Source organism: Branchiostoma belcheri, unplaced genomic scaffold, assembly GCF_001625305.1.
Source record: "Branchiostoma belcheri isolate BF01 breed outbred unplaced genomic scaffold, Haploidv18h27 scaffold11, whole genome shotgun sequence".
In the NCBI taxonomy this organism is placed as follows: Eukaryota; Metazoa; Chordata; class Leptocardii; order Amphioxiformes; family Branchiostomatidae; genus Branchiostoma; species Branchiostoma belcheri.
The window spans coordinates 1,565,708-1,592,199 of record NW_017802491.1 but is presented as its reverse complement, the minus strand read 5'-3'; the positions used below and the strand labels follow the sequence as shown (position 1 = coordinate 1,592,199).

Here is a 26,492-nt window from a genome sequence, read left to right as displayed (position 1 = left end):
GTTGGGTGTGCATGGGGGTACTGGTATTTTACAAAGCACAGGTCAATTCTGCAAAAAGTCAGCTGATTATGTATTCACTGATACAACAAATCTATTGGAAAATAACACCCTCTTGCTGACTTGAGTGCTCCTTTAACACTAGAAGTAAGCGTGATTTACTTTCCTTGGTCTTCCCGTGACGACAGCTTGTGAGTCATGTCGGAATGTCCCCAGGTCCCCTGTCTGTCAGCTGAAAGTGGACTGGGACGGGCTTCTGTCCCCGCCCGGCCGCACTGGATAGTGAAAATGACTTATTTTTTCAGTAAAATCAGACAAACAGTCCGCTAACACGTCCGGCAACAGGAAGATTGGACAGATGAGCGGCAACACCTGGGAACATCCCTGGACATACGGTACAGCTGGACACTTTTGTCACCATTTGGCTCAAAGGGATAGGAAAGGTCATGTTGTGTTTCCGATTACAGCCCTGAAAGAATAGGGTCAGTAGGTAGGGATTCGCTGGAAGACGGTGATATGATGTTTTCCACACTCAGGTCATAAATTTTTTTTGAGGTTGACTTACATAACAGTTACGGTCGGCATTTTTCCTGCTAGGGTCAGTCGGGTAACCAGAAACACAACATTTTTGTTCCTAGGCCCGATTTGGGGCTCGAAAAACTCTCTTCTGCTTCCTGCAAAATATCATGTCTGATCCTGATCAGGAATATTTCAGCCTAAAGTGTGTGGAAGCTGTTTGTGTTTCTTCTGCAACATCAAAATGTTTCTTTTGCAGGTTGCTGGTGCGTATTTCGAGCCCTGCTTACTATAGGGCAATGGGCACAGTAGTCAATAACAAGCAGCAGTGTTACTTATGCACGTTTCTCATCTCTAAAGACTTAAGTGCAGTGTGTTTTGGGGGGTCGAGCTTTAAATAAACGTGGCATATAACAAATAGTTCAAATGAATTACCAGTCCTGTATATCAGGACAATGTGTGGTCAGTACATGTAGTGGACTCCTCCAGACTTACACTAGTAGTAATATTGCTTACTCCCTGGTCAGCTATGATTTATGTTTTCCTTCAGTATTGCTTACCTGCAAAGCTTCAAGTTGTTGATGAATCAGAACAGTTGAGAACATTGTATTAAGCAGTAGACTGGATAGGACTGACACAAACATATTTTATCTTACAGATTTCCCTGCTCTGAGTGATCGGAGGGGGAGCGAAAGTGGTTCCAATACTGTGGGTTCCAACATGCCTGGGAGAGCATATGGTAAGACTGAACTCTGTGATGATTATATGCTGTTGTATCCTTTTCTGGTAGAGCACTTTATAGGGTTGGAAAAGAGATGTGTTAGTTGACTTCATAAGTTTAATACATCCCATGTGATCACAAAAAGGAGGAAGAAAACTTATTCAAGGTACTACTTGGATGTCTAACCTTCTTCAACATAAAAAAAGATGTTCATCTGTAGCCTTTCACTGTAGCCTTTGTTGTTCATCTGTAGCCTTTCACTTTGGTTTCATGGAAATCATGTCTGGGCCAAGTATGGGGTTATGAAGTCCCATTTCTGTCATGTACATTGCAGCTGGTATGGTGGCCAAACCCCCAAGTGAACCCCAGCAGGAGTTCACCATCCATAATGAAGACTTTCCAGCATTACCAGGGACACAAAGTGAGTTTACCTCAATACCTGCTTTCAGCAGTTTGAGTTATGTACAGTGTAAAACATGATGGACAGACATTTGGTAATTCGTATTGCTGAAAACAAGCTTCCTGTTATAATCAAAATACAAAAGTATTGACTATGTATATTGGGTCATAGTACATGTAACTCTCATTGTAATTTTGTGTTTGTGTGTTTTATGTTCCCAGACCAAGAAAATAACAGAGATGAGAATGCAAACAAAACAGTGAGTACAGGTTCAGTAAGGTGTGACTGCCAACTGTGTAAAGCATACAATTGACACAATCTCTGCATATGTCAATTTGTGAACAGAGTAATGGATCCCTTTCAGCAATAGTCATCAACTGTACCATACCAGTAACCTACTGATAGCAAAACAAGAATGAAAAGTATTGTGTGCAAATTCCTGGAAATGCTTAGATGGATTTATATAACACAAGAAATCACATGACATATGAAGGAAAACAAACAGATATGCATGCCAAACTTAACCCTTTGCCTTTATACCAACCAGCCCACAAGTACGGCAGTATCATCAGCAGGAGGTGGGTAAAGGATCCATTCATTGTCTCTTACAAAACCTAGTCTAGCCTAAAGACCTCTGTGTTACCCGGTATGCTTGCTCAAATTGCAAGAAAAGCTACTAGGGTAGTAATATGACCTTTTGCCCTAAAGACTACTTTTGAATGGTTATTAAATCTGTGGCAAAGATTAAACAACACTTTTATCATCAACAGGAATGCATCTAATTGTTGTTATGGCTTGCAGAGGATTGAGTGTGTGATTGTAGATGGTTAAGTTTGGAGAGGATAGTAAAGGCATGCAACTAACGGTGATCCATTTTGTTGGGCTTCAAAAGCTCTCTCTCTTCCACCCCAAGGTATGGCAGACTTCAGCTGGATTAAGTCGGACTCACCAGGATTTAAACAGTTCAAAGGTCAGTCCCACATTAATGACCTTCGGGGGTAGACAGGATTATTCTTGACCTTTCTGTGTGAAGAAACTTGACCCTAATTTGGTAAAGGTCATGTTTGTTATTCTTGTTGACTTTTAAAAGGTCGCAGCTTGTTGACTTATAGCTGTAGACGTATTAAGCCTTTTATGTCAGTGCCTATCATGTAAGCTGGGTATAAGGTGGCTAGTTGGTGGAGCATAAAAGGGTTCTTAGCATAAAGGTCAAATTAGTTTACTGAATAGAAATTTGTTATTCATTGTAAGAGCACCATAGTTGATATAACAATTATTGGAACTTGGGTGAAAGGTGAAAGTGGTAGTAGAGAAATACTCTGTTGAATTTGAACCATTTTGTGTGGCCTTGACTGTAATTCGAAGCGAGATGATAACTTTTTTACCACCACTCCCAACAGCAGTTCTGGCAAACGATGAAGGAGGTACAAAATTCCCTTCTTTTTCCCCTGTTGTGATTTTGCTTTGAAGTGTTGTGTAGCCAACTGCGCACACTGTATTTTGGTGTGTTTCGTGTTGTTGTTTTGCTGTGGTAGGAGTAGTAACAACATTGTACGTCTTTGTAGCGACTGTGGCTAAAGTTACAGTTTTCTTTGCAGTGATCACGGCATGGGGTTGGTGTGTGTTTGTGTGTGTCCATTTTGCCAGACTTTTGGGTCAGCAGTAAGTTCATGTTGTCCTTGTGTACTCTACAGGGACAGGGTCAGATCCGGCCAAGTTCCCAGTAGACAAGTCCCAGAAGAGAGGCATTCAAACATTACCTGACGGTGGGTTCAAAGGCTATGATAACAACGATGTCTTCATAGTGATAGCACACTGTTTCTAGCCCAAGTGTTTCTAAAGTGAAACAAGGTTAAATTCTTAACAAGTGGACTTCATGTTAAACAACATAATGCATCTCGGCTCAAAATACCACCTTCATAATTGAAGGTCAGTGCAGGTAAAATTGGACCTTTGCAGGTATTTCTGATGTCTACCTGTACAATGTACCTAACCTGCACTGGTCCATGTACTGTGTTTAAATATACATGTGGAGTTTCATTGGCTGTTATCACCTTCAAAGTGTAAGAGAAATAATGGCAATGGTTTATCAACAGTTTCAGTATGATACGCACTTCATACTGATTCTCAGTGCTGCAGGTACAACAATTTGTCTGGTGCAGGTAATTTTCAATGTTACCAGCACTAATGCAGAAAAACTATTTTGTGCCCTGTGCATGATCTTAAATATGCATTAAAGATCATTATCCTTGCCATGATTCTGCAGGTACAGTAAGAAACATCCCAGCAGGCATGGTAACGGACCAGTTTGGTATGGTAGGGCTCCTCACCTTCATACGGGCGGCGGAGACAGACCCCAACATGGTGGCGCTCGCACTCGGGAGCGACCTCACCACGCTAGGGCTCAACCTCAACTCTCCTGAGTAAGGCTGATTTTCAAGTGTTTTATAGACTTTTATAGAAATGCCTAAATGGAACCAAGGCAATCAGATGTAAGTGACTCACCCTCTCTAGCAGAATATACAGAAACTGCACTGCTCCTTCTTACAAACACAGAAACTGAAGTACAGAAACACATATGTATGAACACACACAATTGTGTGAACACATGCAGACACACAGACATACAAACAAGCCAAAACAATTCTTCCCTCCCAGGGATGAAGCAATTATGTCATAACAAGGTTTATGGTTTTAGTTATTATCACATGTTTCAAAGTTATAACAGGCAGTCAGGTCCCATTGCATTGCTTTAAAGAAATTTATGTTACCTGAAATAATCAATGAATTAAAGGCCAGATGTTTAAATGGAGACATTGGCCAGACTATTCTGCAGGTAAACCATCAGAGGAGTGAACCTCAGCAGCAGTACTCGCCAAGCAGAGTTTATGGCCTGTATAGGTCTTTTCTGAGCATTCTTAGGCATTTTGTCTCAGTTTCTATTTTCCATTCAAGCTGATGAAATAGAATTAGAAGCTAAGAAAGCGACACAAAACACAAAAGAAAGCTTAAAATCTAACAGTCTAACCTCTGCTTGGAGAGTGAACCGGAGGAAGAGTAGGGTGGATTCCAGGCTGAGGCCATAATCCAACTTAATGACTCTGTGTCTACTTTGGCAGGAACTTGTATAATAACTTTGGTGGGCCGTGGGCGGACCACCCGTGCAGAGCACAAGATATAGGTAACTACACGTCAGGGTGCATTTCTGCTCCTCCCTTTGCAATTTGAATTGTACTTACATGTACATAACATCCCTCTTGTTTCCCCCCTCAGGCTGATGATTTGTTTTGTTACATGTAAAGGCAGCTCATAACAGGTTCCTTGTCAGTGGTTTCTTTGAGTTACCCGCATGCCAGCACGTGACTAGCATTCCATTATTTTACTTTTTATTACACTCTTGTAGATTCTTATTTTTTCTGTACATGTATGTGTTTCTTCTTTTCTTGTGATAGAATAGAAAATGATGCCTAAGGTTTGAGTTCAGTGCATAATGTTGAGTGCATGTCTTTTAAGATTGCATGGGTAGATGCTCCTAAAACTCCTTGAAGTGGTAGTACTGTCTGTGTGTTTTGTAGATGTAGTATCAAAGACCCCTATTGACATATTCTGGAGCAGTTGCATAAGGCTTCGCTGATGGCAGATATTCCACTGCACACATTTCCAGACTTCCACGTGCCGTCAGAATACCTGACCAACATCCACATCAGGCACAAGTTGGCGCCCATCAAGCTGAACCGGTACGGGGAGGACCTGCTGTTCTTCATGTTCTACACAGCAACGCAGGACGTGCTGCAGTTAGCTGCCGCTGCTGAGTTGTAAGTGTGCTGCTAGAGGCATCCCTCCTTGGATGCCAGCTTTTTGTATGCTCCTCTTCTTGCTACCCTTCCAAAAAGACTATGCATGCACATATTCTATCTGTCATTTGAATATTTCTTCAGAATTCGATTAGGTGTACTGATGGACCAAACCTGAGCTCAGGACATGTTGTTTCATGCTGAATAAGTGCAAAGTGGACCGTGCAAAAATTGTAGGTCACAGGAGATTGATGAAAAGAGCACATTGCTTTTGTTCTTAATGTCTTCTTACATGTAAGTTTCCATATTGAAGTCAACAATCTATGGCCAGGCTTGCTACACATAAAAGCTTCAATGACAGAATTTGAAAATGTTTACAAAGGAGAGTAATGGGCAATGGATGAAAAGATATCCAACTTCTTGATCGAACAACAGTCTACCTGGCCCTTTGCATGTTTAAACTACTGTTGCTGTAACACTATACCGGTCCGTTATGTTAGGTACAACCGAGACTGGAGGTACCACAAGGAGGAGAGAGTGTGGATCACGAGAGCGCCGGGGATGGAGCCTCACGTCAAAACCAACACGTACGAGAGGGGGACGTACTACTTCTTCGACGCCCAGGGGTGGAGAAAGGTGGCCAAGGAGTTCCATTTAGACTACGACAAGTTGGAAGACCGGCCTCATCTGCCTGCGACGTTGCACCACAACCCAGCCGCCCTCGCATGATGTCAAAAGGGACATCCGTCTCAGACATCAGCCCTAACATGCTTGTCTTAAAAGGACTCTTTGAACCTTCTCTTTACTGCCTATCCACGTAACTAAGAGAGAATTGGTAGCTACTTCAAAGGTTTAAAGACTTGATGTTTGGGCTGAGTCTGAGACTCTAGAATAGATGTCAGGATATATCAATGTGTGAAGGAACAGTGATGATGTCTCAGTGAACATTAGTGTGTCAGTGCTTTATTAGAAGTAACCCTCTATATAGGCTACTGACCATCATGGCCAGTATCCTTGTCAATATTGTCTAATACTTCCACTTATGCCATTGTCAAATGGACAAGACTGTTCCTTTCTCAGAAACCGTGTTGTAGTTTGGGTCTTATTTACTTTAATTGGTCATGTTTGCTTGTGGAAATTTTTGGTCTCGTTTCTCAATGGTCGCATTCTCAGTGACCACATGCCCCTATACTGTGCTGCTAGTGTTCACTGAGACAGATCTGTGTGTATATATAGAGGTAGATTTTGGCAACATCCAACATGGCAGGGTAGATCAGCTGGAGGTGGAAAGAGCAAAAGGGCAACTATGAACATGCACAGACACCTAAATGTATGGGAGTTCTCCATGTGAGCTCCTGCAAGGGCAATGTGTTGTTCCCAAAGATGGAAATGTTCAGACCTACAGATTCCTCAGTATAGTGTACCAAGGCTGGTTGTAGATTTACTGTCAAACCCACCAAACCAAACCAGACAACCAGCCATTCAATATTGTGACCAGAAGACAAGATATGTAAGAAGCTTGGAGTTGTTGTGTCTTCAAGTTTGTCTACATGGTTGAAGGATCCTAAAAAGGAGTTAGTGTACCTCTTTAGGATACTACAAGCTAACAATGTGTACAATGCCAATGTACAGAGTTGAGTCGTAACCCTGCCTAGGTAGGGGAGACGTGACATTTGTAAACAATGCACTTTAGCCGTGCCTTGTGGAGACGTTTTTAACCAGAGCACAGGGGCCACGCAAGCCAGAACATTGATGTGAATATCCTGTACATCAGTGAGTTTATCAAAGTCAGATATGAATTGTGATGGCTTGTGTGGGTGCTGTGCTCTCAGGACCAGCGGATGGGCTACCCCTATGTGGGTAAAGGAGTGAGGCTGTGAGACCTGCTATGTCAGTAATAAAACCCTTCTCAAAATATGTCAGCTTCTGAATCTTCCTCATTTCCAGATAGGTTAAGCCAGATGTCAATGGTTGTTTTTATCCAGAAGAACCATGGAATGGGCATGTACTTAGAATATTCAATTTGTGAAGCTGCTAAACATCCCCAGTAGGACTAAATGGCGTTTCCCTTGCTATTTCCCTGGTTACTAAGGTTATATCAAGGATTCTCTGCCATCACACTCGTGTTTAACGGGATTTTGTTTGGTTTGCCATTGATTTGAAATCTTTTAAACAACCTGCCACTCAAGATGAAACTGACATTTTCTGCTGCATTTGCTGAGATCTAGAGTGGTTCAATATTTGAAGCTGCTAAGCCAGGATAAGGTCGATTCTTTTTTGGGGTGCAAAAGAGACAGGATAATGTAGCAAGTACGTTCCTAATATCTTTTAAGTAACCAGTTAAGGTCGCCGTACCTTGGTACAAACTCCTTAAAGCACGGCGTCGTGGCAACAGCAGACCCAGGAGGGTGCCGTCCGCATGACGTCATGAGTGTTCGGCTTGTCGCCATGGCAACAGATCCTTATTTTTGCGTCGTTAGAAATGAATAGTAGACAAGACGCTCCATGCACTATTTACATCAGCTTCATTGAAGAACATCATTTGCCGGTGAAAGCAGAAGATTTTATGTGGGTATTTCGTCCTTATTATTAGATGCTAGATTCTGGTAGGGATTTCTACCTTTCAGTGGTCAATCTCATTGCGCTCAGATCTAACGCACACTTAAATAAATAACTGTTTTAAATCCTTGTACCGTTTGCTTCTATAATTAAAAAAATGAAACGATTCGGGACTATCTATGAAACTAAAATGTCCGCACACTGACGTGTTCGTTTACGGTGCACATTTATGCTTCGCTGAGCTCACTGCCTTTTGAAGCACAGTCAGCTAAGGTTGGTGTTCGCTTTGATAGACACTGAAGTTTTGTTCTTTTTCTCCTCGGACGTCGCCTTGGCAAGAAAATTAGGAACACGCAAGAGGAATTTTTGGTGACATTTGTTTTGTAATCACCACATGTCTGTTTTGATGTAAACTCTTAATTTGTCCTCTTGTTTTGCCTTACATGCTCCAATGTAAGAGATACATATATGTGATCTGATGAGGCATATTCTTATATCTAATAATAACAAAATTCTTGCATTAGCGTTTGTCTTACACTCGATTACCAGACCTTTGCTGAATGTGCAGTTTTGCTGTTTTGTATTGTGATCCGGGCGGCGAAATTTGGCCTAATGTGTTGGCAGACTGGACGCGTTGATTGAATGACCGATAGCGCAGTGGTGGGGTTGTGTTTGCGCGCATTGACTTACCCCCAGGAGCCTTTATCGGATTACGCGGACAAAACTACTATTACCTCCGCCGCTTATCTTCTAAATCCAACTAAGGTTTGGGATAATAGTTCTTTCAACCGTGGGCAAACTATGACTGACAGCGAGAAAAGGAAAACTAATACGTGGCGAGGAAACGTTAGTCTTGACCTTTGCAGTTCGGCACGTATCAGACATTGTTCGGTTTTACCAACTCGAAATTATCGAGAGAAAAAAACTCTTATGAAGTAATGTACTAAGAATCTAGTTATATTGATTTTAGAAAATGAAGACAATAGATCAATACAGACGTCCTGTAGTTGAAAACCTGAGAACAGACCCGCCTTAGAATGAATGAACACGGGCAAACTTTTCTATTGTCAGGTTCCTTCATGCTGAAGACAGCGGGCTCCAATCCCTTAATCCCTCCCTTTGAGACGATCTGGACTAAGACGTTCTGAGCGATGTCTTCTGATCCAGATTAATTAGAAGTCAAAGAAAGCTCCAAGGCAACGACGCCGAGCGGGAAAGCCGGCCAGCCGTCTCCTTGGCTGCTAAGTTTGTACACACAGCCTTATGAAACATTAGTCATACCATGTTTACTTCGCAATTGTATAGTCATTGTCGCCACCCCTTTTGCTGTATTGTGTGTATGGCAATAGGGAGCACACCGCTGAAACACAACACACTGTGTTAGAACGGCAATACGGGTAGCGACGGCGGACACCGACGGGACGGATATTTCACCTGCAACACTTGCTTCAGGAGTTAACGGAGAGCCGAACAACTCTCATCTGATGACAGACGTTGGTTTTCCGTCTGTCTTACCTGCCCAGGTGTTCTGACAGGTGTCACTAGACACACGTACACATCGGAAAGGTGCGACCAACGTCTCTTCAGTACGGATGACCTATCTTTCCTAGAGCATCTTCCCAGCAACACCAACAGGTGAACATTTATAGAAGAGCCTTTGGAATCATTTGTAATTTTCACGTCTTAAGTATGTATTGTAGTGGTTAAGGCAGCGGATTTCAAATCACGGATCGTTTGAAGCGTAAGTTTCCTAATGAGATTTAGTTCGCTGTGGAACAAAGCCGGCCACAGAGAGTATAGAGACCGTGTCTTGTTTACGCGGCGGAGCTCCGACCGGCTTACAAAGTAAACACAGCCGACACGACACGGTCTGTCAGAACCAGCCGTTCTACACAGGACAGAGGTGAAACCCAAGGTGTCTCTTTTATGGCTTCAGTTGTACAATTGTTCACGGATGCTTGTCTTTCTTTCCCCGGAGAAAAGACCTTTTTAAACGCTTTTAATCGTCACAAGCTAATATCTATTTCTGTCCCGTGATTATTTTGGGCGGCTCGTCAAAAGGAGACATACGTCAGTTCAGATATTACTATACACGGCATAATTCATTAGCCGTCTTATGTGATGTTGGTTTAACCCTTTGGCAGTTGACATACGAGCATCCATTTCGTTTGCGGCACAACACAAACATTTGTACAAGTTTAACCTTCTTTAGGATATAGACTAACGTGTCATTCGAAGTCATAAGTCACATTGAACAAATTCCTTATGAAACGTGATAAATTGTGAACTTTGTAAAGTCTTGTTCACGTGGTATTCGACTAACGCGCTCCCCGTCAGCTAAAATCCATATCTTTACCCTTATATAGAAATATTGATAATAGAAATTTTGACAGTAAAAAAGCAACATGAATGACATGTAAATTTCATACATAAAAATCGCTGAGTTTTCCTCCTGTGGCCCAACAGGTGTGGCGACGGCCCCTCCCTACACTGTTACCAGGGACGCAGTCTTGACTTCTTGAACCTTACCACATTGTACGGATTAGCTTTTGTCTTGCTATATATACTTAGCACTATTAGGAGGCGATTTGTTTCACATGCCGGGAGTGTGGGGTGAGATTTAACTTGCGGCTGTCACTTTGTAATGACCGTCAGGTGAGTTTAGCAAACAAAATATTCCCTCGGAGTGCGGGCGGTTTTGCACGTAAAAGTACACGTTACCGGAACGGGACTTTCATTTCTAGAACCCCCGTGAGGCGATATGTTTGTCACATTTGTCAGCTCGGTTACCGCCGTCTTTTGTGATGTTTCTTTACATAAAAACATCGGGGAAATATCGGGCTCCAATCAGATAAGGGCCGCGATGTTGCCGGGATAAAGCCGGGTGAATGGTATCCATGCGGCGGGTGGAGGATCAAAATATCCCCGGCATTCCTGGTCCCTTGTGCCTCGCTCAATCGCGGGTCTATCTCTGCTGCGATGTTATCAGCTTGTATGGAAACGACTGGATTCGCGTTAAGTCTTGGTTAAACACTCAGTCTACAAACATGTTTTAGTCTCAGCGATTGGCTGCGAGGTCTTAACGATTGTTGAAAATTTAAGGGCTCGTTTTTCGGACTCGTTTTTGGCTCGGCTCAAATCTGTATCATAAATCTGCCGCAGAAGTTTTCACCGAGGCTGAATTGTAAAGACCAATCTTTTTTTAGCTGACGTTGTCTCTAATTCATCGGAAACAAATTGCCCCACGCCACATGTAAAGGTATGTGCGAAATACTAGTAACTGCCGGTTGGTAGGTACTGATCAGACTCAAATGACCTACTAATGATTTAACGCCTCTATCGTACTTTAAAGATGACTTTCAGCACTTAGTACGATAGTTGTTGTTTCACAGTGGCCAGTCGTGCGATTTTATTTATACAAGTCTTTTCTTGCTGGTTGATGTTGCAGGTTGAGGTGCAGCGATGATTGGCGGAGTGGACCAGATCTTGTACAGCGTGGCCTGCCAGCTCAAGTCGCCGGACTGGAAGGCGGTAGCCAAGCGGCTGGGGCTGAGCGATCGGCAGGTCCGGCACATCGCCGATAACTGCTACTCGGACCTGCGGCAGCAGCCGTACCAGGCCCTGCTGCAGTGGCGGCGCGCCCGCGAGGAGGCCACGGTGGTGGAGCTGGTGCAGGCCCTGAAGGACAGCGGGCAGGCCACGGTGTCTGAGTACATCGAGAGGACGTACCTCGCTCCTGACGCCAACCAGGGTAGGTTTTTAGACGCACTTTATTGGTAATCTTCTAGTAGATCTTTTGATGGCTGCAACAAAGTATCAAATTGGCAGGGCTGTATCCATTTGCCACCCGACGTTTGGCTGGCGTAGAAAAAAAGAAACCAGTACAAGGAAGGCTAGAGAAAAACTCGGACCAACAACGGATCATGGGTAGGACACCTTTTCACATTTAAGGCATTAAGAGAAACCAGTAATGCACATACTTGAACAAAAAGTACAAGAAGTACGGGTTAATGTATATCCCTCAAAACTCTTCGATACATCGTATCCCTGATAGGCTAAAGCAAACTCGCACGCAAAATGGACTTAAAGTTATCGAGTTGTGGGGAAAACAATTTCTGAAATGCTATGTATATGTCAATAACTATATCTGTTTATGTGATGCCTGTAGATGCCTTGATTTTACATGTCGACCGAGTTATCGTACCGTACCGGAGAGGGTCGGAAGTAAATTAGCACCAACAGACAGTGGCAATGCGATAACTTCAATTATGACATGTGCAGCTAACAATAGCAGTTTTCTTAAGTATGCTTTAGCAAGATATCTTCGTTTTTTTTTAAGGATAATGGTAGTATTGACAACAACAATAAGGCCAGTGCACCCTCCGGCGTGAATACTACAGAAGAATAGTTTCCCTGCGGCAACACGTTTCCTTTGTTTGCGACATGGATACTGTTGCTACCCGGCGTAGATCAGACTGACAGTATTTTGATAACGTGTGTTTCAAGTGTGTGTTGCCGCGTACAAGCATGGACTAATCTTAGCAACAAAGCAATTTTAGTTCATTTCAACTTTATTCGACAAGGTATGGCATGTATAAAATCCAAATACAGAACTTTGCAAAGTACAACCCTTATCGGGACTCAAGAGACTGAGTAATTATGCTCTTCTAGTCTTTAGTTAATGATTTGTGGGCATGAATCGGCCCGAGTGAGGTTGCCATGTCGAGTTTTTTTTCTTCATTTTCTATGTTTGCATAACGCTCAGATGCCAACATGTCGGTGGGGTACCGACAGATCATCTTCCTGAACCGCCCGACGCTGGAGCGGGAGGTCCGGGTCGATCCCGTGGTGGAGTACCTGGCGGAGAAGGGCACGCTGGGTAAGGCGCAGCAGTCGGAGCTGAGGCGGGTGGGGACGTCGCGAGGCCGGCTGCTCAGGTTGTTGGACATGCTGCCGGTCCTCGGGGACCAGGCCTTCCACGACTTCTGCGACGCCGTCAGACACGGGGCCGGACAGCCCGACTTGGCGGATGTCTTGGAGAGACCGGGTAAGATCCGTAGAGGTTTTAATGTTCATATTCTTATTGCCATCAATATTCAGTATATTTGGAACAAGTTTACTACTGTGATTAGCAGTGAGCCTATTGTTTGTATAACACACTGTGTAACAGCGCGGCACGTGTCACGTTTAACTAAATTTAAAACAGGGCCATTCTCAGTAGACATGAAATACCTAGTCTGACTACATCATGCTTTCAGCAGGTCCTTCCACCATGGTCAGGCCTCTTGCAGTGCTAGTAGATCAAGGCACATACGGTGTTTGTCTATTGAAGCAGCGCGGAACTGGCTGGAGTGGATTGGCGACAAGCTATGATGATGTCTATTGAAAGCTATGGACATTTACTACTCCTTGTTGAACAACCGTTGATGCTTCTTTCTTTCCTTCCTCCCTTCCAGCGGAAAAAGTCAGAGTCCCGCGAGTCCCGCCGATCGACATGACGGAGATGCAGACAGACGATACCGAGGACAGCAGCTACAGGAGCACGCCGGGTACGTGATGGTTCTCACTCGGGATGTACAATGTAGAAAAGATGTGAACAAACTTGTCACTTATGTCTTGTTGTGATAAAAGTTGCAGAATATGCATTATTATACTAATCATCTGGTCTTAAGGAATTAATCACACTTAATTGGGTATGCATAGGCAGGCAACACGACAGGAAGCTCCAGACGCTTCCAGCAAAAGAAATGATGGTTAGAGATAGCCTAGGTGCCATCCTCCGTAGTTTCCGCCGGCTCCCCCTGTCGCTGGCTACCGTAGCCAGCGACATAAGGGAGCCGGCAGAAACTACGGAGGTGGCACCCAGGCTTAGTAGTAGTATGTACAAATTCACTCGAGTTTGTGTTCATTAAGTCCATGCCATTCATTCCATCCACTGTTTGTTGTTTCCAATCCAGAACCACCAGTCCGCCCAATGATCATCACAAACGGAATCCGTCCCAGGAAGGGTGAGCCCGTCCAGGTGTCCAAACTCGGCCACGCAGTCACCCTCAAATGCAAATTCTACCTGAACCCCCACCTGCCGCCCAGAATAACGTGGCTCAAAGGTCGCAAACTGTCCACGGCGACAATCATCTTCGACGGGTTCTTCTACCGGTCCAACGCACCCTACTCCCCGAGAGAGTTCACGCAGGCCTTCGGGGAATATGAGCATCGGCTCCGGCTGGACGAGCGCGAGTTCCCGGCGATCACCCTGTACCACGTAGGGCCTGAAGACGCTGATAGGTACTGGTGTAGGGTGTCCGCCAAGAGGACCATCACAGGCTCTGTGGTTCTACAATGTTCAGGTCGGTACTAAACCTAGTGTATGATTTTAGCTAGCGGGCGATTTGTCTGCTCCGTTTATCCGAGGAATCACTTTACCCCCTGCTATAAGATAATGTTGTAAACAGATCCCATAATTACTACTATAAGTTGGGCCTATTCAGCTAATAATAACTAGGTGTCTGGACGATAATAATGTCTTACAGACAGTTCGATTGTTAACATGCCTCTAAACCAACCATTATCATGCCATTGACCAGCGACAGCAAAAACTGTTATGTTTTCAAGAAGAGTATCATCTCCAGTTTAGTACAATGAGATCCAGGCTCATGTTACGTTCACTTGTATAGAAATGGACAGAAGATTGATATAGTATAAACATCTAGGTTATACGTCTTCTACTAACATACGTATTACGTAAAGAATCCAACTCAACTAACCCTAGTGAAACCCTTCACTTCAGTTAAGGTTGACAAAAGGACATGCATTTTTCACCAAACCTTTTCAAGAGAAACGTTTCACCAGAATTTTTGCACCACACCCACCTCTCCAAACTGGTAAAACCGCCATCCATAACCTACAGTATAAGAAATTGTCGTCTTATTTCCTTCTCAGACGACCCCGAGACGGTTGCCAGGCAGACGCCACGAGAGAACTCCCCGGTGCCCCTGAGAGTGACTCCCCGGTCCCGCAGCGGCTCGCCCCGCAGGGTACGCCTTCAACGAGCGGGACAGGTGGATCCAGACCGCCGACGAGACGTACCTCAACAGACGGCGTTTTGCTGACCAACTGTGCTGATGAATGTTATACTTATAGGCTGTTTTGTAGATTATAAAAATATTACATTGATTTCGCTTGTTCTTTGATAGATAAAATAACACAGAATGATCTTCAATGTAATGGCTCTCCCAGTCAGCACAGTTTGTACATTTTAGTCCCTTTATAATATCTTGTATATCTATCTGTGACAGTTGAAATGAGAGACTTCTACATTGAATATGATTATTCCTTTCTCTATCTAAAGTTGTAATATTTTCATCACACCTGTGAATATTACTGATCCTTTGATGTCAATATGTTGTGTGCATAGGAGAAGATGCCCAATTTTCTTAAGGCCTTTTCAATCTTCAAGCAATGTTTGTGTTCTTCATATGGATGGCCAGACAGAAACACACTGGCTGATTGTTTAAGTCCTAAAATGGCTTAAAAATCTTTGTCAAGAAATAAATGCATGTTGTACACGCTGCCCCTACTGAACATTTGTGATCATGTTTACTTGCATTGAAAAAGAGACAGTAGTCATCAACATTCTGCTGAATACTTATTATGTGTATCAACTGTATCCCCATATTTGTTGGAAGACAGAGTCTTTGTCACTACAACAACTTAGAGATCACAGAATGCTGAGTACACAAAACTAGTGCTAAATCTAATACGCCATACCCTCTACCACACCCTTACAGTAACTTACACAGAAAGGCTGAGTGAGGAAACTATTCACACATATTGAAAACAGCCCTAAACAGACATACTGTTCTAATGACCAGCTAGCACCTTAAAGTATTCTGTGGTTTAAATATAAACATCAATGGAAATAAATCTTACTACATTCCCAAAAAAGTTTAATGCTGATGACAGCTAGCCTACAGGTACAACAATGGAATGTGAAAAAAAGAGCATTCACAGCATTGTCCAAAGGGACCAAGCTTATTTCTGTGCTAAGTTGATAATCTACATGTGTACAGCTTGTTTACACATTATTTCATGAAATACATTATAGACAGTTCCTTTATTTTACTTCCAGTAGACTATGATCCTTGGCAGGTCATGACAAAAAGTATTGAGTTTGTGGAGTACAGATCTAACATCATCTAAACTAAGTAAAAAAAATCCAATGCTGTCCATTATCTCTTCTTAAAGCCGTACTTCTTGCGCTCATAGAACAAATCTGTCTTGGCACTTCCCAGATTCACAATCTTTGGACAGCCATCTCTCTGGAAAGTAAAATAACAACAGTTAGCTTAATAGTACTTGTTGTTACAAATAGCAACCTGTGAAACTTAAAACATGTTTATATTTTGTGATTATTTTGGAGATTATCAGATAAAAAGATTTGAATAAAGAATGGTTCAAACAAACAAATGAAAATTGATACGCAACCTGGTGAAAGCATTTCTACTATTGGGTTGACATATACAGTTGAATATTGTGTTGAAGTGTTTCTCCTTGAAGGGTTGGACAAGTCCACTTGCCCAGGGCAAGTAAAAGGACTGTTCAGGCAAGCGAATATCCCCCTGAACTTTCCCCACTGGGCAAGTAAATTTCTAATTTTTTAAAGTGGTATTTTGCCCAAGTATAGCAGTATTTGAAGCAAAATTACTCATCATCTTTTAAAAGACTTAATCATGGGGGGAACAAAGACCACTCACATCCTTCTCCTGTATTGTGCACTCCTTACAATAGTAGGCGTCTGACACCCCCGGTCCTCCACAGATGACACAGCGGCCCTGGTACGAGCCGTAGTTACACTCATCACAGATCCTCACCAGTGTGCAGGGTCGGACATACGAGTCACAGATCACACACTTCCCATCACACTTCTCACACAGACGGCCAATAGCTGAAACAGATATGTGCATAAAATAACATTAAATAACATTCACTTATTTCTTTAATCTCAGGATGACTGGGTAGTGCTCAGATACGACGTAGTAAAATAAAGTATTTGCTAGTGTTCAGAACTTTCTTAGCCTTCAATTAAGTTCTTCTAGAGTGTTTTCTAGACATACATTGTAATCTACCAATTACTGAACTGTCAATCATTTCCAATTTTCCAGGCTTTTGCGGACAGTCCAAAGGCTTGCCATACCACTGGCTGTAAATTATTACAAATTTCCATACTTTGCTGATGTGATTCTCATGATGCTATAGACAATGTAATTTATTTGTCTAGGTCCGAGTCAAAACTCAGTCACAACGTAAACATCGAGTGATAAACACACAGTGGGTGCGCCTTCTAAAATAACGTTACAAGTTACTGCTCTCTGGTTAGGATAAAAATAAACTTATTTGAAATTTTAAAATTTAATACTGTACAACAATGGGAACAAAAAAACTCATGGTGAACTCGTGGTGGGAGGGGGGCACTAAGCGATGTACACTCTTCGACCAACACTCACCTACTCCTGGCTGTTTCCGGCAAAAAATCAAATCAGGATGATGCTTGGCCATCCCGTCTCTAGTCTGATCTGCTCACAGACGCACGAATCCGATGCTTTAGTCGAGACGACACGCAAAGACGTGGACAAATTTTCCCGCAACTCTGCAAAAACGTCGTGCAAACCTACACTATCCCACAATGCAGTACTCGGATATTGCACTAAAAAATGGGAAATCTTTCAACATATCTGTTATTACCAACATATCTGTTTCCACCAATTTATACAAACTCTTCATCTATCAATATCTATACATTATTTTTATAATAGTAGCTTGCTATTGAGTTTTAAAATGTTTGATAAAATCAGACTAGTCCATGTATTTATGGTTTAGTTGAATACCAGTCCTCCCTATGAAATAGTGAACCCGCCCAAAATAAGCGTTTCCGCTTCCGAAGTCGCGTGTCTTGCAGCGATTCTTGTATCGCGTCTTCCCCGCATGAGAAGCTGAGTTCGACTCAAGCGCAGATTTCGAGGCATTTTATAGACCTCACGTCGAAGTAAATACCAGCATTTTGAGAAATACAGACGCCTTCAAAGATGAGCAGCACGTTCGCGCGCGTAAGGCTGCGGTTTGACCAGCCGCCTCCGCTCCTGTTCGGGTCCGGGCCGGGAGCCTGGCTGCTAGTCGACATGGACTCCTGCCGCCTGGTGGCCGACCTGGAGTTCCTCATCAAGCGGCGCTTCGGCATGAGCAGGCGGAGGCGCCTCCACCTGTGGCTGGACGGGTTCCTCCTGCCGCCCACCGAGAAAATAGCAGTGGTTCGGGACGGAGATATCATCAGGTATGTTGTAGAATGTGGATACAAATATATTGTTGTTCCATATTTAGGGGCCAGGTCTATTCTATGCTAATAACTTTTATCAAAGTTATGCATTGAGTTTCTTTTATTGGCGAAGACCAAACAGAATGACTATAAAGATTATTCTTGAAGGCAAGAAATGGACTTCTCGCACTAAACTTGTGTTGAAAAACATACAAGGGATAGTGATGAATGAATTCATAGGTAGGACAACTTTTATTTGAATTAATGAATGGATGAAGGGCAAAAATTTACAAGCAATCAAGCCGCCTATCCTTTGTATTGAATTTTAACTCCAGTTTTGTTTGCTTTTACAGTGTTGAACAGACAGAAGAGTCAACAAGTGACCACTCTGTCCCGCCAACATCCGGTAACCAGGTGACCACCAGTGAGAGGAGACAGAAGAAGAGGAAAGTACAGACAAGTGAGGAGGATGAAGATGAGCCAGGTCCAGCCAAGCTCAGGATACAGAACAAAGACAGAAAGAGGAAGAAGCAGAAGTTCAATGGAAGTGACAGTGGAGTCAGTACTAGTTCATCTGCAGTGCCAGTTCCTGCCAAGGTGGCTGATAAAAAAACGAAAGACATACAAAAGGCACAGACAAAGAAGAAAGAAATACAGAGTAAGAATCCTGGAAAACCAAGCAAAGTAGCCCCTATAGCTCCTAAAGCAAGCAGAACAGGAAACAAAAAACACATTTCTAAACCTGCAGTGTCTAAGGGTTCTGCTATCAATGGAGGCAAACAGAACAGTACCAAGATTGTGAAACCTGTTGCAACAAAGTCTAGAGGAAAGGCTAAGGACTCGAGTAGTAGCAGCAGCTCAGAGGATACTAGCAGCAGTTCAGAGGACACTGACAGTGACTCAAGCAGTAGCGACTCAAGTTCAACTTCAAGTGATACTAGTAAAGAAGTCAAGCCAAGGAGCAGTGTGAATGTGAACACAAAGACATGCAATAGACCAGGCCTGGTTAGTAAGCCTCAGCAAAGGAAAAACAAACCTGATAATAGCAGTGATACTGGCACAAGCAGCAGTGACTGTAGTTCAAGTGATACAGATGGTAATGTCAGTGTTAACAAACAAACACAGAGCAGACAAGCTGCTGTTGGTATTCCTGAACAAAGGCACTCTAACCCTATATCGAATGGGAAGATGTCCTCTTGCAATGCCGGAAAGGTTTCCTCTATTGGTGGGACTATGTCACAAGCCCACATCTCAGTCCCAGCAGCTTCACCTATGATACAGGCACGTGACACCAGACATGTGTCTGTACTGAGTCTGAATGTACCCATCACTCATGGACTCCAGGCTGTCACTGGAACCGGAAAACAACAACCAGCTTCTAGCAGTCATCTCCATAAAGGGAAAGCTACTGGTTCACCATCAAAGGGTCACATTGTGTTTGATTCAGACTCGGAGAGTGACTCCAGTGGGACAGGTAGTAAAGGGGAGGATACTAGTATACAGCCCCATGCACCAGACAGGGTCATGGCCAGCCACATAGATGTCCCACAGACAAGCACAACTCAAGCCCCTGACCAAACCATTAATGTAAGTAATACTACACATACAGGGAGAAGAAGTACTTCTAATCTCTGGGACAATGTGCCATCATATACCGTAAGTGTTGACTCGTTCTACCAATTCATTCTAGTGACGCTAAAGAAGAGTGGAGGTGTCACTAGAAAAGTCTGAAAGAAATCTCTGCATTCTATTCAGTTGAGCACTTTAAATTGTCTATAATAAGTATATGTACCAGTAATGCGCCATTGCTAAATGTGTTTGCTGATTGCAGGCTGTTGTTTTCACTGTTGTGTTTTTATACATTTCAGGGGAGAAGACAGTCTTCCAGATTAGAAGATGCCCTGCCTCCAGCCCCCCCACCTGTACCTAAGGACTACACTGCCTTCCCACCGCTCCATGGACCACCTCGAGTGGGGGATAGGATTGCCTACAAGGTGAGTAAAACAGTCTGGTCTCTGGACTACACTGGTACTAGTAATACAGCCAAAAGCACATTGGGTATCTGGCATAGGACATCTGAATGTAAAGACCACCACCCCAAACAAGGAAATCAGAGATGGCAGACTTCACTCCTTCACCCATATTACTTTGTGACCTTTCTATTCCCACAGATAAAAAAAAACGTGCAGAGGATGTATAGCAGTACTACATGGTGTATGTTGGGAATCACAGAAACAAATGCATACAAAAAGAGACAGCCTGAAAATAATACTAAGTACTTCACTCTTTCGGGTTTGACTTTGAGGAACACTTAGTTTGATTTTTATTTGTTCAAACCAGAAGTGTCTAATGGTGTCAGGTCATATCCAAAACTTCCTCACACTTTACTTTTTATTTCCTTTGTTTGCAGATACTGGAGATGTCAGCAAACTACTGCCCTGAGATTTCATCATACAAGGTAAACACAGTTGGTCTTTATTTTATATGCACAGAAAAGCGATAGGGATGAACATCCGGTAAGCTTGTAGATATCATAATTATTGTGCATCAATGGTTTGACATGTGTGACTTCCTCTGTGATCATACCTGAAAATGCTACTAGATGGTACAGACAGATTGCAAATAGGTTAGGTAGACAGGATTTTATTATTGATGCCTTGAGAGCCCACACCCTCACCCTGTAACAGCACATTCTGAAGTCTGTTCAATATCCCATAAACCATCTCTGGTGTTGATTTTTTCCCAGGAGGCAGTAGTGACTGGGTATGACCCCTCGTCAGGTGACCTGCAGCTGGACATGGTGTATGACATCACAGCCTACAGTGAGTTCATATCTTATATCAACCTGTAGCACACTGAAGTAGCCGTTTGGTTACCAACTCTCTATTGGTTATGGAGTTAGACAGTATAAAGAAGGTTCAGCACAGTGTAACAATTTTCTAACATCATGATAAGCCTTGAGTACTTGTAACAAAATGCTTTCATAAATTACGTAAAAATGGGAGTACCTTTTACAGAAAACAAAAAGAAATACTGGTACATCTCTGTGCCAACAGTTGTATGTATTTTAAATGTGCTTGATTTTGTGATTTACAGTGAGGCAAAACCAACCCGGCAGATTTGAGATGGATGTGGACCTGGAAGAACAGGAGGACAAAACAGACAACAAGGTAGGATAATTGTGTAAATCCTAACACATTTTCTCATGCATCATGTCCAGAAATCTGCAGCCATGAAGACAGATTGGGTGGGACATGTATGCAAAGCCTGTGGTTTGTACTGGGCATCTCGTGGTGTAGTGAGCGGTGAGACTGCAAGATGGGGCCAAAAATGGCACCCCGAGGTCAACATTCCTTGTGGGCAAGTCATCCTCCCATTCAGTCACCAATAGAAAAGACATCTTGCCTAACATGCTACATGTTTTCTGTTGTTTGGAAGACTTGTCACTGTGACATGACGTTTAGTTTTACATTGCCTTCAAAACATGTGGGACCAAAGACATGCAGAGGTTTGTGTTTCTAGTGTATGATTTAACCAGTTATTTTCTTTCCTCATGTAGGTGACAGTGGCAGTCTCAGCTCTGGTGGAGCCCAGACTGGTGCAGGGCTAGTCCAACTAACAACAGGAAGCTGCAACATGCTAGTGTACTTCTGTAGTATAGGAGTCAAATTTATTGAAGTGTGTAGTAAATGAACAACTCTGCTGGGGTATACTTCTCCATGGAAAAAGGATCAGCATTATACTGCTTGAACTTGGAAAGAACATGGTGAAGAAACATACCTATCCCTGTGTAGTAGGTCAATAATCTAGTCCAACATTACATACTTGACCTTATCCCTGCTGCCTGATCCTGTAACCAATTGGTAGCCAAACATTTGCTTCAATGAGCTAAAAGTTCGACAGGTCACCAACATCCAAATTCCCAATAACTGTGAGATGTACATGGATCTTTAGCATTTCTTTTCATCTTTAGCAAGTGACTAAGGTACTGTTCCAATGTTGGTGCATTATGCCACCTGTAAGATACGTTGGGTCTTCTATTTTTTGTTACAGTTCTGTTACAGTTCACAATTACAGTTCAATCTTGATTAAGAATGACTTCTTCTAATAGAACTTTCCAGTTAAGGGTCTTTCATTAAAACATTTGCAGATTCCACTCATTTGCCATCGTTTATCCTTATTTATAGCTTTGATCTGTGCTCATCCACCAGGATCAATACAAGTAAAAGCAAAATAGATATCTTTTGTGTTAGTATAGCACAGGATGTAATAATTCATTACAAGTCATATCTGTACCTCGGCCTGTATGTGAACGATAGTTGCTACTGACAAGGCCACAGAGAATACGTGGTTTAGAAACTCACTCTCGCTACACAGAATTTAGTGAATCTGGAGCGGAGGTCTGCAGTAAAATTTGAGCTACTACAGATAGTTTTCTTTGGCGCTTTGTGACGTCGCATCTGGCGCAAGATAATGAAGTTTTCCGTCCATGTAGGCAGTTCAGCACCAAGGACAGGTGCCGGTATACTGGCAGTAACATGTCCATTTACAGCGGTGTCTCACCGAGACGTAAAGACCACATTCCCCCGGGCGACACCCGCTACAACATTTCTGATTGTGGCTGCAACTTGCACCTTCACGTATTCGGAGAACTTGGAGAACTCCGGGAATCTCTCGTAAAACATTAATTTACGGCTCAGCTTGCGGAAGGATCACGGCGGTCAACTCAGCACCCGGGCTCGCGTTACGGGAAGACAAAGCGGTGGTCCGCGGGGGGTCATTCCCAGACGCGCCGCGAGGAGGGGCCGTGCGCATCGCACACATTCTCCGGGGATGGAAAAAATGACCATCCTTGAAATATGACTTCTCTCTGGTCTATCTTAAATACTTGGTAGCACACTTCCAACGTATATCATCCCGCTTTGAAGGGATCGCCTTGCCATGTCAAGTGACCTTGAAAGCTGTTACATGGCGGTTTTTCCTAGTAGGGTATGGCAAGCCTATCACGTAATTACAGAACATTGGCCTTTATGACCCCCGATACCTTAATGCTAATATTTTTGCTATGCACTGTCACAGTGATCCCACGCACTAGATTCTGTGGCTAAAATTGGCGCTGGCGCCGAGCGGTAGTGAGCTATGCCGTGCTGGGAGATATCTGCCATTTTTCGCGCTCTCCGGATTTCCCAGGCAAGAGGCACCAGGATATTCGTTTGAAAACAAGCCCGGCTTTTCGCAAATCTTTACCTTTGCATAACTTCAGGAATGATACACATTTTTGGCGTTGAAATGCGCTTTTTGACCCAAATGTAAAGACAGTGGGCGATGATAGTACGTGTACGTCGTATTTGTTCGGTGCCGACGACGCGGTGTGTACGTGTACGTGTACGTACAGACTTGGTAAGAACGTGTTTGTCTGCGCTGTAATCGGTCATATATGTCTGCTGTAACACAATCCCCATGTCGGTGCAGGATAACTGTGTGGCACCACCACCTCTAACCGCGCTGTTTCTTCAAGTTAGCGGACTTGTCGTGACCTCTACTAATGTGGGAATTCCCGCAATGCCGGCTCCGTGTAGGGGGTACAAATCGCCGTGCCGCCGGCTCCTCCTGGATTTTGTGAGAGGGGAAAGCCGCGGCCAAGAATGTATCAATTCCGGTCGTCTTTCTGTCAGCGCGTGACACACATAACTGACATGGATACATAGCCCTAATACGAGGCGGTGCAGGCCGCGGGGCGGAGGCAGACGGCGGCGCGGCGGGACGTGGTCTCCGCGGTGTCGCCTGTCGGCCCAGACGACCGACACCGACTAACCCCAGCCAACCCCAGAAGGGCAAATATGTCGCAAATGCTGTTCATATCAGCTTCCGCCACACTTAGATACACAGCACAAACTCCGCGTGGAAACTACATCAAACCGATCGGGGACCGACCAAATTAGAAACAAGGTTTGCTCATTGATCTGTTTGCTGACACCGCCGACTCGTCGCGAGGAAAGACGTGTTGACATAGCTGAAATAGTAACAGGAAGACTGGCATAGACCAGCGGCCACCCCGCGGTATGAGCCCGACCCAGCCTGGCCATGATTTAGGGGGACAATGACACGCTATCCATCTGTACGGACTTCCTCCTCGCCTTCAGGAACAAGTGCGAAAACGTCGTACAACACTCCTTCATTTACATAAAGCGTTTAAAGGCATGACGTCATTGGTCCCTGCTAACATAGACTACAACAATACACCTGTACTGTGTACAGTGTATCAAACTGCACAACAAACTCGACAAAGAAACCGGAATAGCTGCGATATGGATTGTCCAGCGTTTGCAATTTGTGTCAGAAATGATAAATGTTCGTACCCAATTACAGTTGTATTAGACAACACTGATTGGTTTCTAATGAGGTCCAACATGAGACAAGAAATGGGAGTCAAAAATTTGTCCTTGTATGTCATGTAGAATGTGAAGGAATGTTTTACACGACAATGTTGAACTCTGCTAGAAGAACCTCGCTGAGAGTGATCTGCCCTGCTTAATTAAAAAGTTCTGAGATCACTGGGACGAAAAAGACAAAGTTTGTTTGAAATATCTCTGCGCAGAAATATCTCTCCGCCATGACCAAGTGATGTACCGCCCAAGTTATATGATCAGCGTCTCGCGCACCCGACAACAGGTAAAACACGCCAGCAATGCTGAATAATGACCGGCCCATGTTCAGGGTGATCGCACCACCCACACAACACTGGGCAGCGTGCGTCCCTCAAACATGGCACCGGCACCAGTCAATGCTGCCCCGCCGGGGAAGGAGGGCGGGGGTCAGGTTGGGGGAGATGTGTGCCCGGCTGTAAGACGATCTGGTCGGACCGCCAAGATCTGTCAAGCGGAAGTATTTGGTAATAGCCATCAGTAAGCAAACGTCGTGTGGACTTATCAACTAGGACTTACGGCGTAAGCTTCCCGATCAATTACCTCAGCAACGTAAGTGCTACTGAACGGAAAATAAGTCAAATCTTTCGTCACAATCACACGTGGAAGTTTGCTTGTATCGTTTTGTGGTCAAAGCACAAGAATGGTTCTGTGATATAGTTTTTAGGGAATGTGGTTTGGCTGCACTTCTGTCAGTCTGTTAGGCGTTCACGTCTTCTCATCAAGACAAACAAGCCTTGACTACGGCCGCATTTCTCCGCCGAACTATTGCTCTTATGGAGGGTGGTGGTCACTCCAACTTGGGAGGGGAAAGGCAAATGACCAATAGTGTAAGGCGAAGGCCACTTACTCTGTACAAAACTTAAAAAATCCCAACATTTTGCTTGCAGGTCGTCTTCCTTGTTTGTCCGAGTATCCTAATTCCTAACTCGGGAACATAATCTGACTGTGTGTACTGTGAAAAGGCATAGCTATAGATGGTGAGAAATATGGATAGTAAAGTACAAGATAGCAGGAACGCCACGTGTTTTTGCACTTCACTGGCGTATTTATTTGTATAAGAGAAATCCTGGCATTTGTGTGGCTCCAAAGGCGGGTGCTGGTAAGAGACCCCTGAACATATTTTGACTAGACCCGATGTCGCTCCCCTCCCAGGGACCCCAGTGTTGTGTACATAACGCAGTGTGGCGATATTTCCACAGGAATATTCTTTCTGGCGCGTGCCCGTATTTGTCTACGCTTTCCTGGTAACAACCAGATACACGTTGTTGGTACCATTGATCATAGGACTCCTGGCTGTATGTTATGCGGATGGCCGCTGGCACTTGCTCGTGTTCTCGCTGCCGGGATCCGGACATCTCTGTGCGACCCACTGCTTCGATATGGAAGATGCGTCAATAAGACCGACGAAAACAAACTTTGCCGCCGTTTGACCATTTTTAGAATACCACACATCAAGGGGACCCTCTTCAAGCTGTGAGTCAGAATGACGTTGGGGCGCCAGTGGCCAGGAAAGGGCACCCCATAGGGCTAGCGGCCGGGCTGCAGACCAGTCAGGACAGCCGGCCCGCAGAGACGCACCCGTGGCCTTCGCGTCTTCGGGGCTAGACTCGGCGCCGCTTCCTGAACTACTTCCGTTGTCAGAGTGACGTGAGAGGATTTCGAGTGTATCTGAGAGGTAGATGGTCTAAAACGTCGCGCCAAACGTTCCCTGGCGACAGAGCCGAGGTCAGGAGAAGAAAGGGAGATTGCGAAAGAGAGAGAGAGAGAA

General features: G+C 43.9%; 4 protein-coding genes across 15 annotated transcripts in view; 3 read left to right on the top strand and 1 right to left on the bottom strand.

Annotated features, from left to right (window-relative positions):
• The window catches only part of LOC109482742 (CCR4-NOT transcription complex subunit 2-like), a 30,666-nt gene extending 23,321 nt beyond the window's left edge, over positions 1-7,345 (top strand). For 2 of the 11 annotated variants that reach the window (XM_019785574.1, XM_019785590.1), the window contains exons 10-21: positions 303-392; positions 1,172-1,252; positions 1,569-1,655; positions 1,856-1,893; positions 2,182-2,212; positions 2,527-2,604; positions 3,035-3,058; positions 3,329-3,400; positions 3,901-4,057; positions 4,754-4,815; positions 5,275-5,449; positions 5,929-7,345. In XM_019785574.1, the coding sequence (XP_019641133.1) occupies positions 303-392; positions 1,172-1,252; positions 1,569-1,655; positions 1,856-1,893; positions 2,182-2,212; positions 2,527-2,604; positions 3,035-3,058; positions 3,329-3,400; positions 3,901-4,057; positions 4,754-4,815; positions 5,275-5,449; positions 5,929-6,157 (1,124 nt within the window). In that variant the 3' untranslated portion in view covers positions 6,158-7,345. The remainder of the gene's footprint in view (positions 1-302; positions 393-1,171; positions 1,253-1,568; positions 1,656-1,855; positions 1,894-2,181; positions 2,213-2,526; positions 2,605-3,034; positions 3,059-3,328; positions 3,401-3,900; positions 4,058-4,753; positions 4,816-5,274; positions 5,450-5,928) is intronic. The other 9 variants (XM_019785617.1, XM_019785596.1, XM_019785582.1 and 6 more) reach the window with 9 other exon arrangements.
• Positions 7,346-9,326: 1,981 nt separating this feature from the next.
• On the top strand, positions 9,327-16,090 carry LOC109482914. Of its 2 annotated transcripts, none has more exons than XM_019785807.1 (6): positions 9,327-9,622; positions 11,436-11,738; positions 12,753-13,034; positions 13,444-13,536; positions 13,945-14,334; positions 14,927-16,090. In XM_019785807.1, exons 2-6 carry the CDS (start codon positions 11,450-11,452, stop codon positions 15,094-15,096), a joined length of 1,224 nt encoding a protein of 407 aa, XP_019641366.1. In that variant the 5' UTR covers positions 9,327-9,622; positions 11,436-11,449; the 3' UTR covers positions 15,097-16,090. The 2 variants fall into 2 exon arrangements, with proteins under 2 accessions (XP_019641366.1, XP_019641374.1); XM_019785815.1 differs by lacking the exon at positions 9,327-9,622 and adding an exon at positions 10,937-11,246.
• Positions 15,699-17,692, bottom strand: LOC109483106 (PHD finger-like domain-containing protein 5A). The gene is made up of 3 exons (XM_019786100.1): positions 17,491-17,692; positions 16,741-16,931; positions 15,699-16,305 (listed from the first exon to the last, which is right to left on the bottom strand). The coding sequence occupies exons 1-3, from the start codon at positions 17,540-17,542 to the stop codon at positions 16,216-16,218; spliced, it is 333 nt and encodes a 110-aa protein (XP_019641659.1). The 5' UTR covers positions 17,543-17,692; the 3' UTR covers positions 15,699-16,215.
• A 209-nt stretch (positions 17,693-17,901) lies between these two features.
• Positions 17,902-22,452, top strand: LOC109483153 (coilin-like). The gene is made up of 7 exons (XM_019786155.1): positions 17,902-18,314; positions 18,650-19,883; positions 20,165-20,290; positions 20,707-20,754; positions 21,043-21,118; positions 21,393-21,466; positions 21,856-22,452. Exons 1-7 carry the CDS (start codon positions 18,070-18,072, stop codon positions 21,904-21,906), a joined length of 1,854 nt encoding a protein of 617 aa, XP_019641714.1. The 5' UTR covers positions 17,902-18,069; the 3' UTR covers positions 21,907-22,452.
• The last annotated feature ends 4,040 nt before the right edge of the window (positions 22,453-26,492 follow it).

Coding starts and splice junctions, on each gene's coding strand:
- LOC109482914 (XM_019785807.1), top strand. CDS start 11,450: ATGATTGGCGGAGTGGACCAGATCTTGTACAGCGTGGCCTGCCAGCTC. Junction 13,035..13,443: donor GGATGTCTTGGAGAGACCGG/GTAAGATCCGTA, acceptor CCTCCCTTCCAG/CGGAAAAAGTCAGAGTCCCG. Junction 14,335..14,926: donor TGTGGTTCTACAATGTTCAG/GTCGGTACTAAA, acceptor TTTCCTTCTCAG/ACGACCCCGAGACGGTTGCC.
- LOC109483106 (XM_019786100.1), bottom strand. CDS start 17,542: ATGGCCAAGCATCATCCTGATTTGATTTTTTGCCGGAAACAGCCAGGA. Junction 16,932..17,490: donor CCGGAAACAGCCAGGAGTAG/GTGAGTGTTGGT, acceptor TATCTGTTTCAG/CTATTGGCCGTCTGTGTGAG. Junction 16,306..16,740: donor GCACAATACAGGAGAAGGAT/GTGAGTGGTCTT, acceptor TTTACTTTCCAG/AGAGATGGCTGTCCAAAGAT.
- LOC109483153 (XM_019786155.1), top strand. CDS start 18,070: ATGAGCAGCACGTTCGCGCGCGTAAGGCTGCGGTTTGACCAGCCGCCT. Junction 18,315..18,649: donor CGGGACGGAGATATCATCAG/GTATGTTGTAGA, acceptor TTGCTTTTACAG/TGTTGAACAGACAGAAGAGT. Junction 21,467..21,855: donor AGGACAAAACAGACAACAAG/GTAGGATAATTG, acceptor TTCCTCATGTAG/GTGACAGTGGCAGTCTCAGC.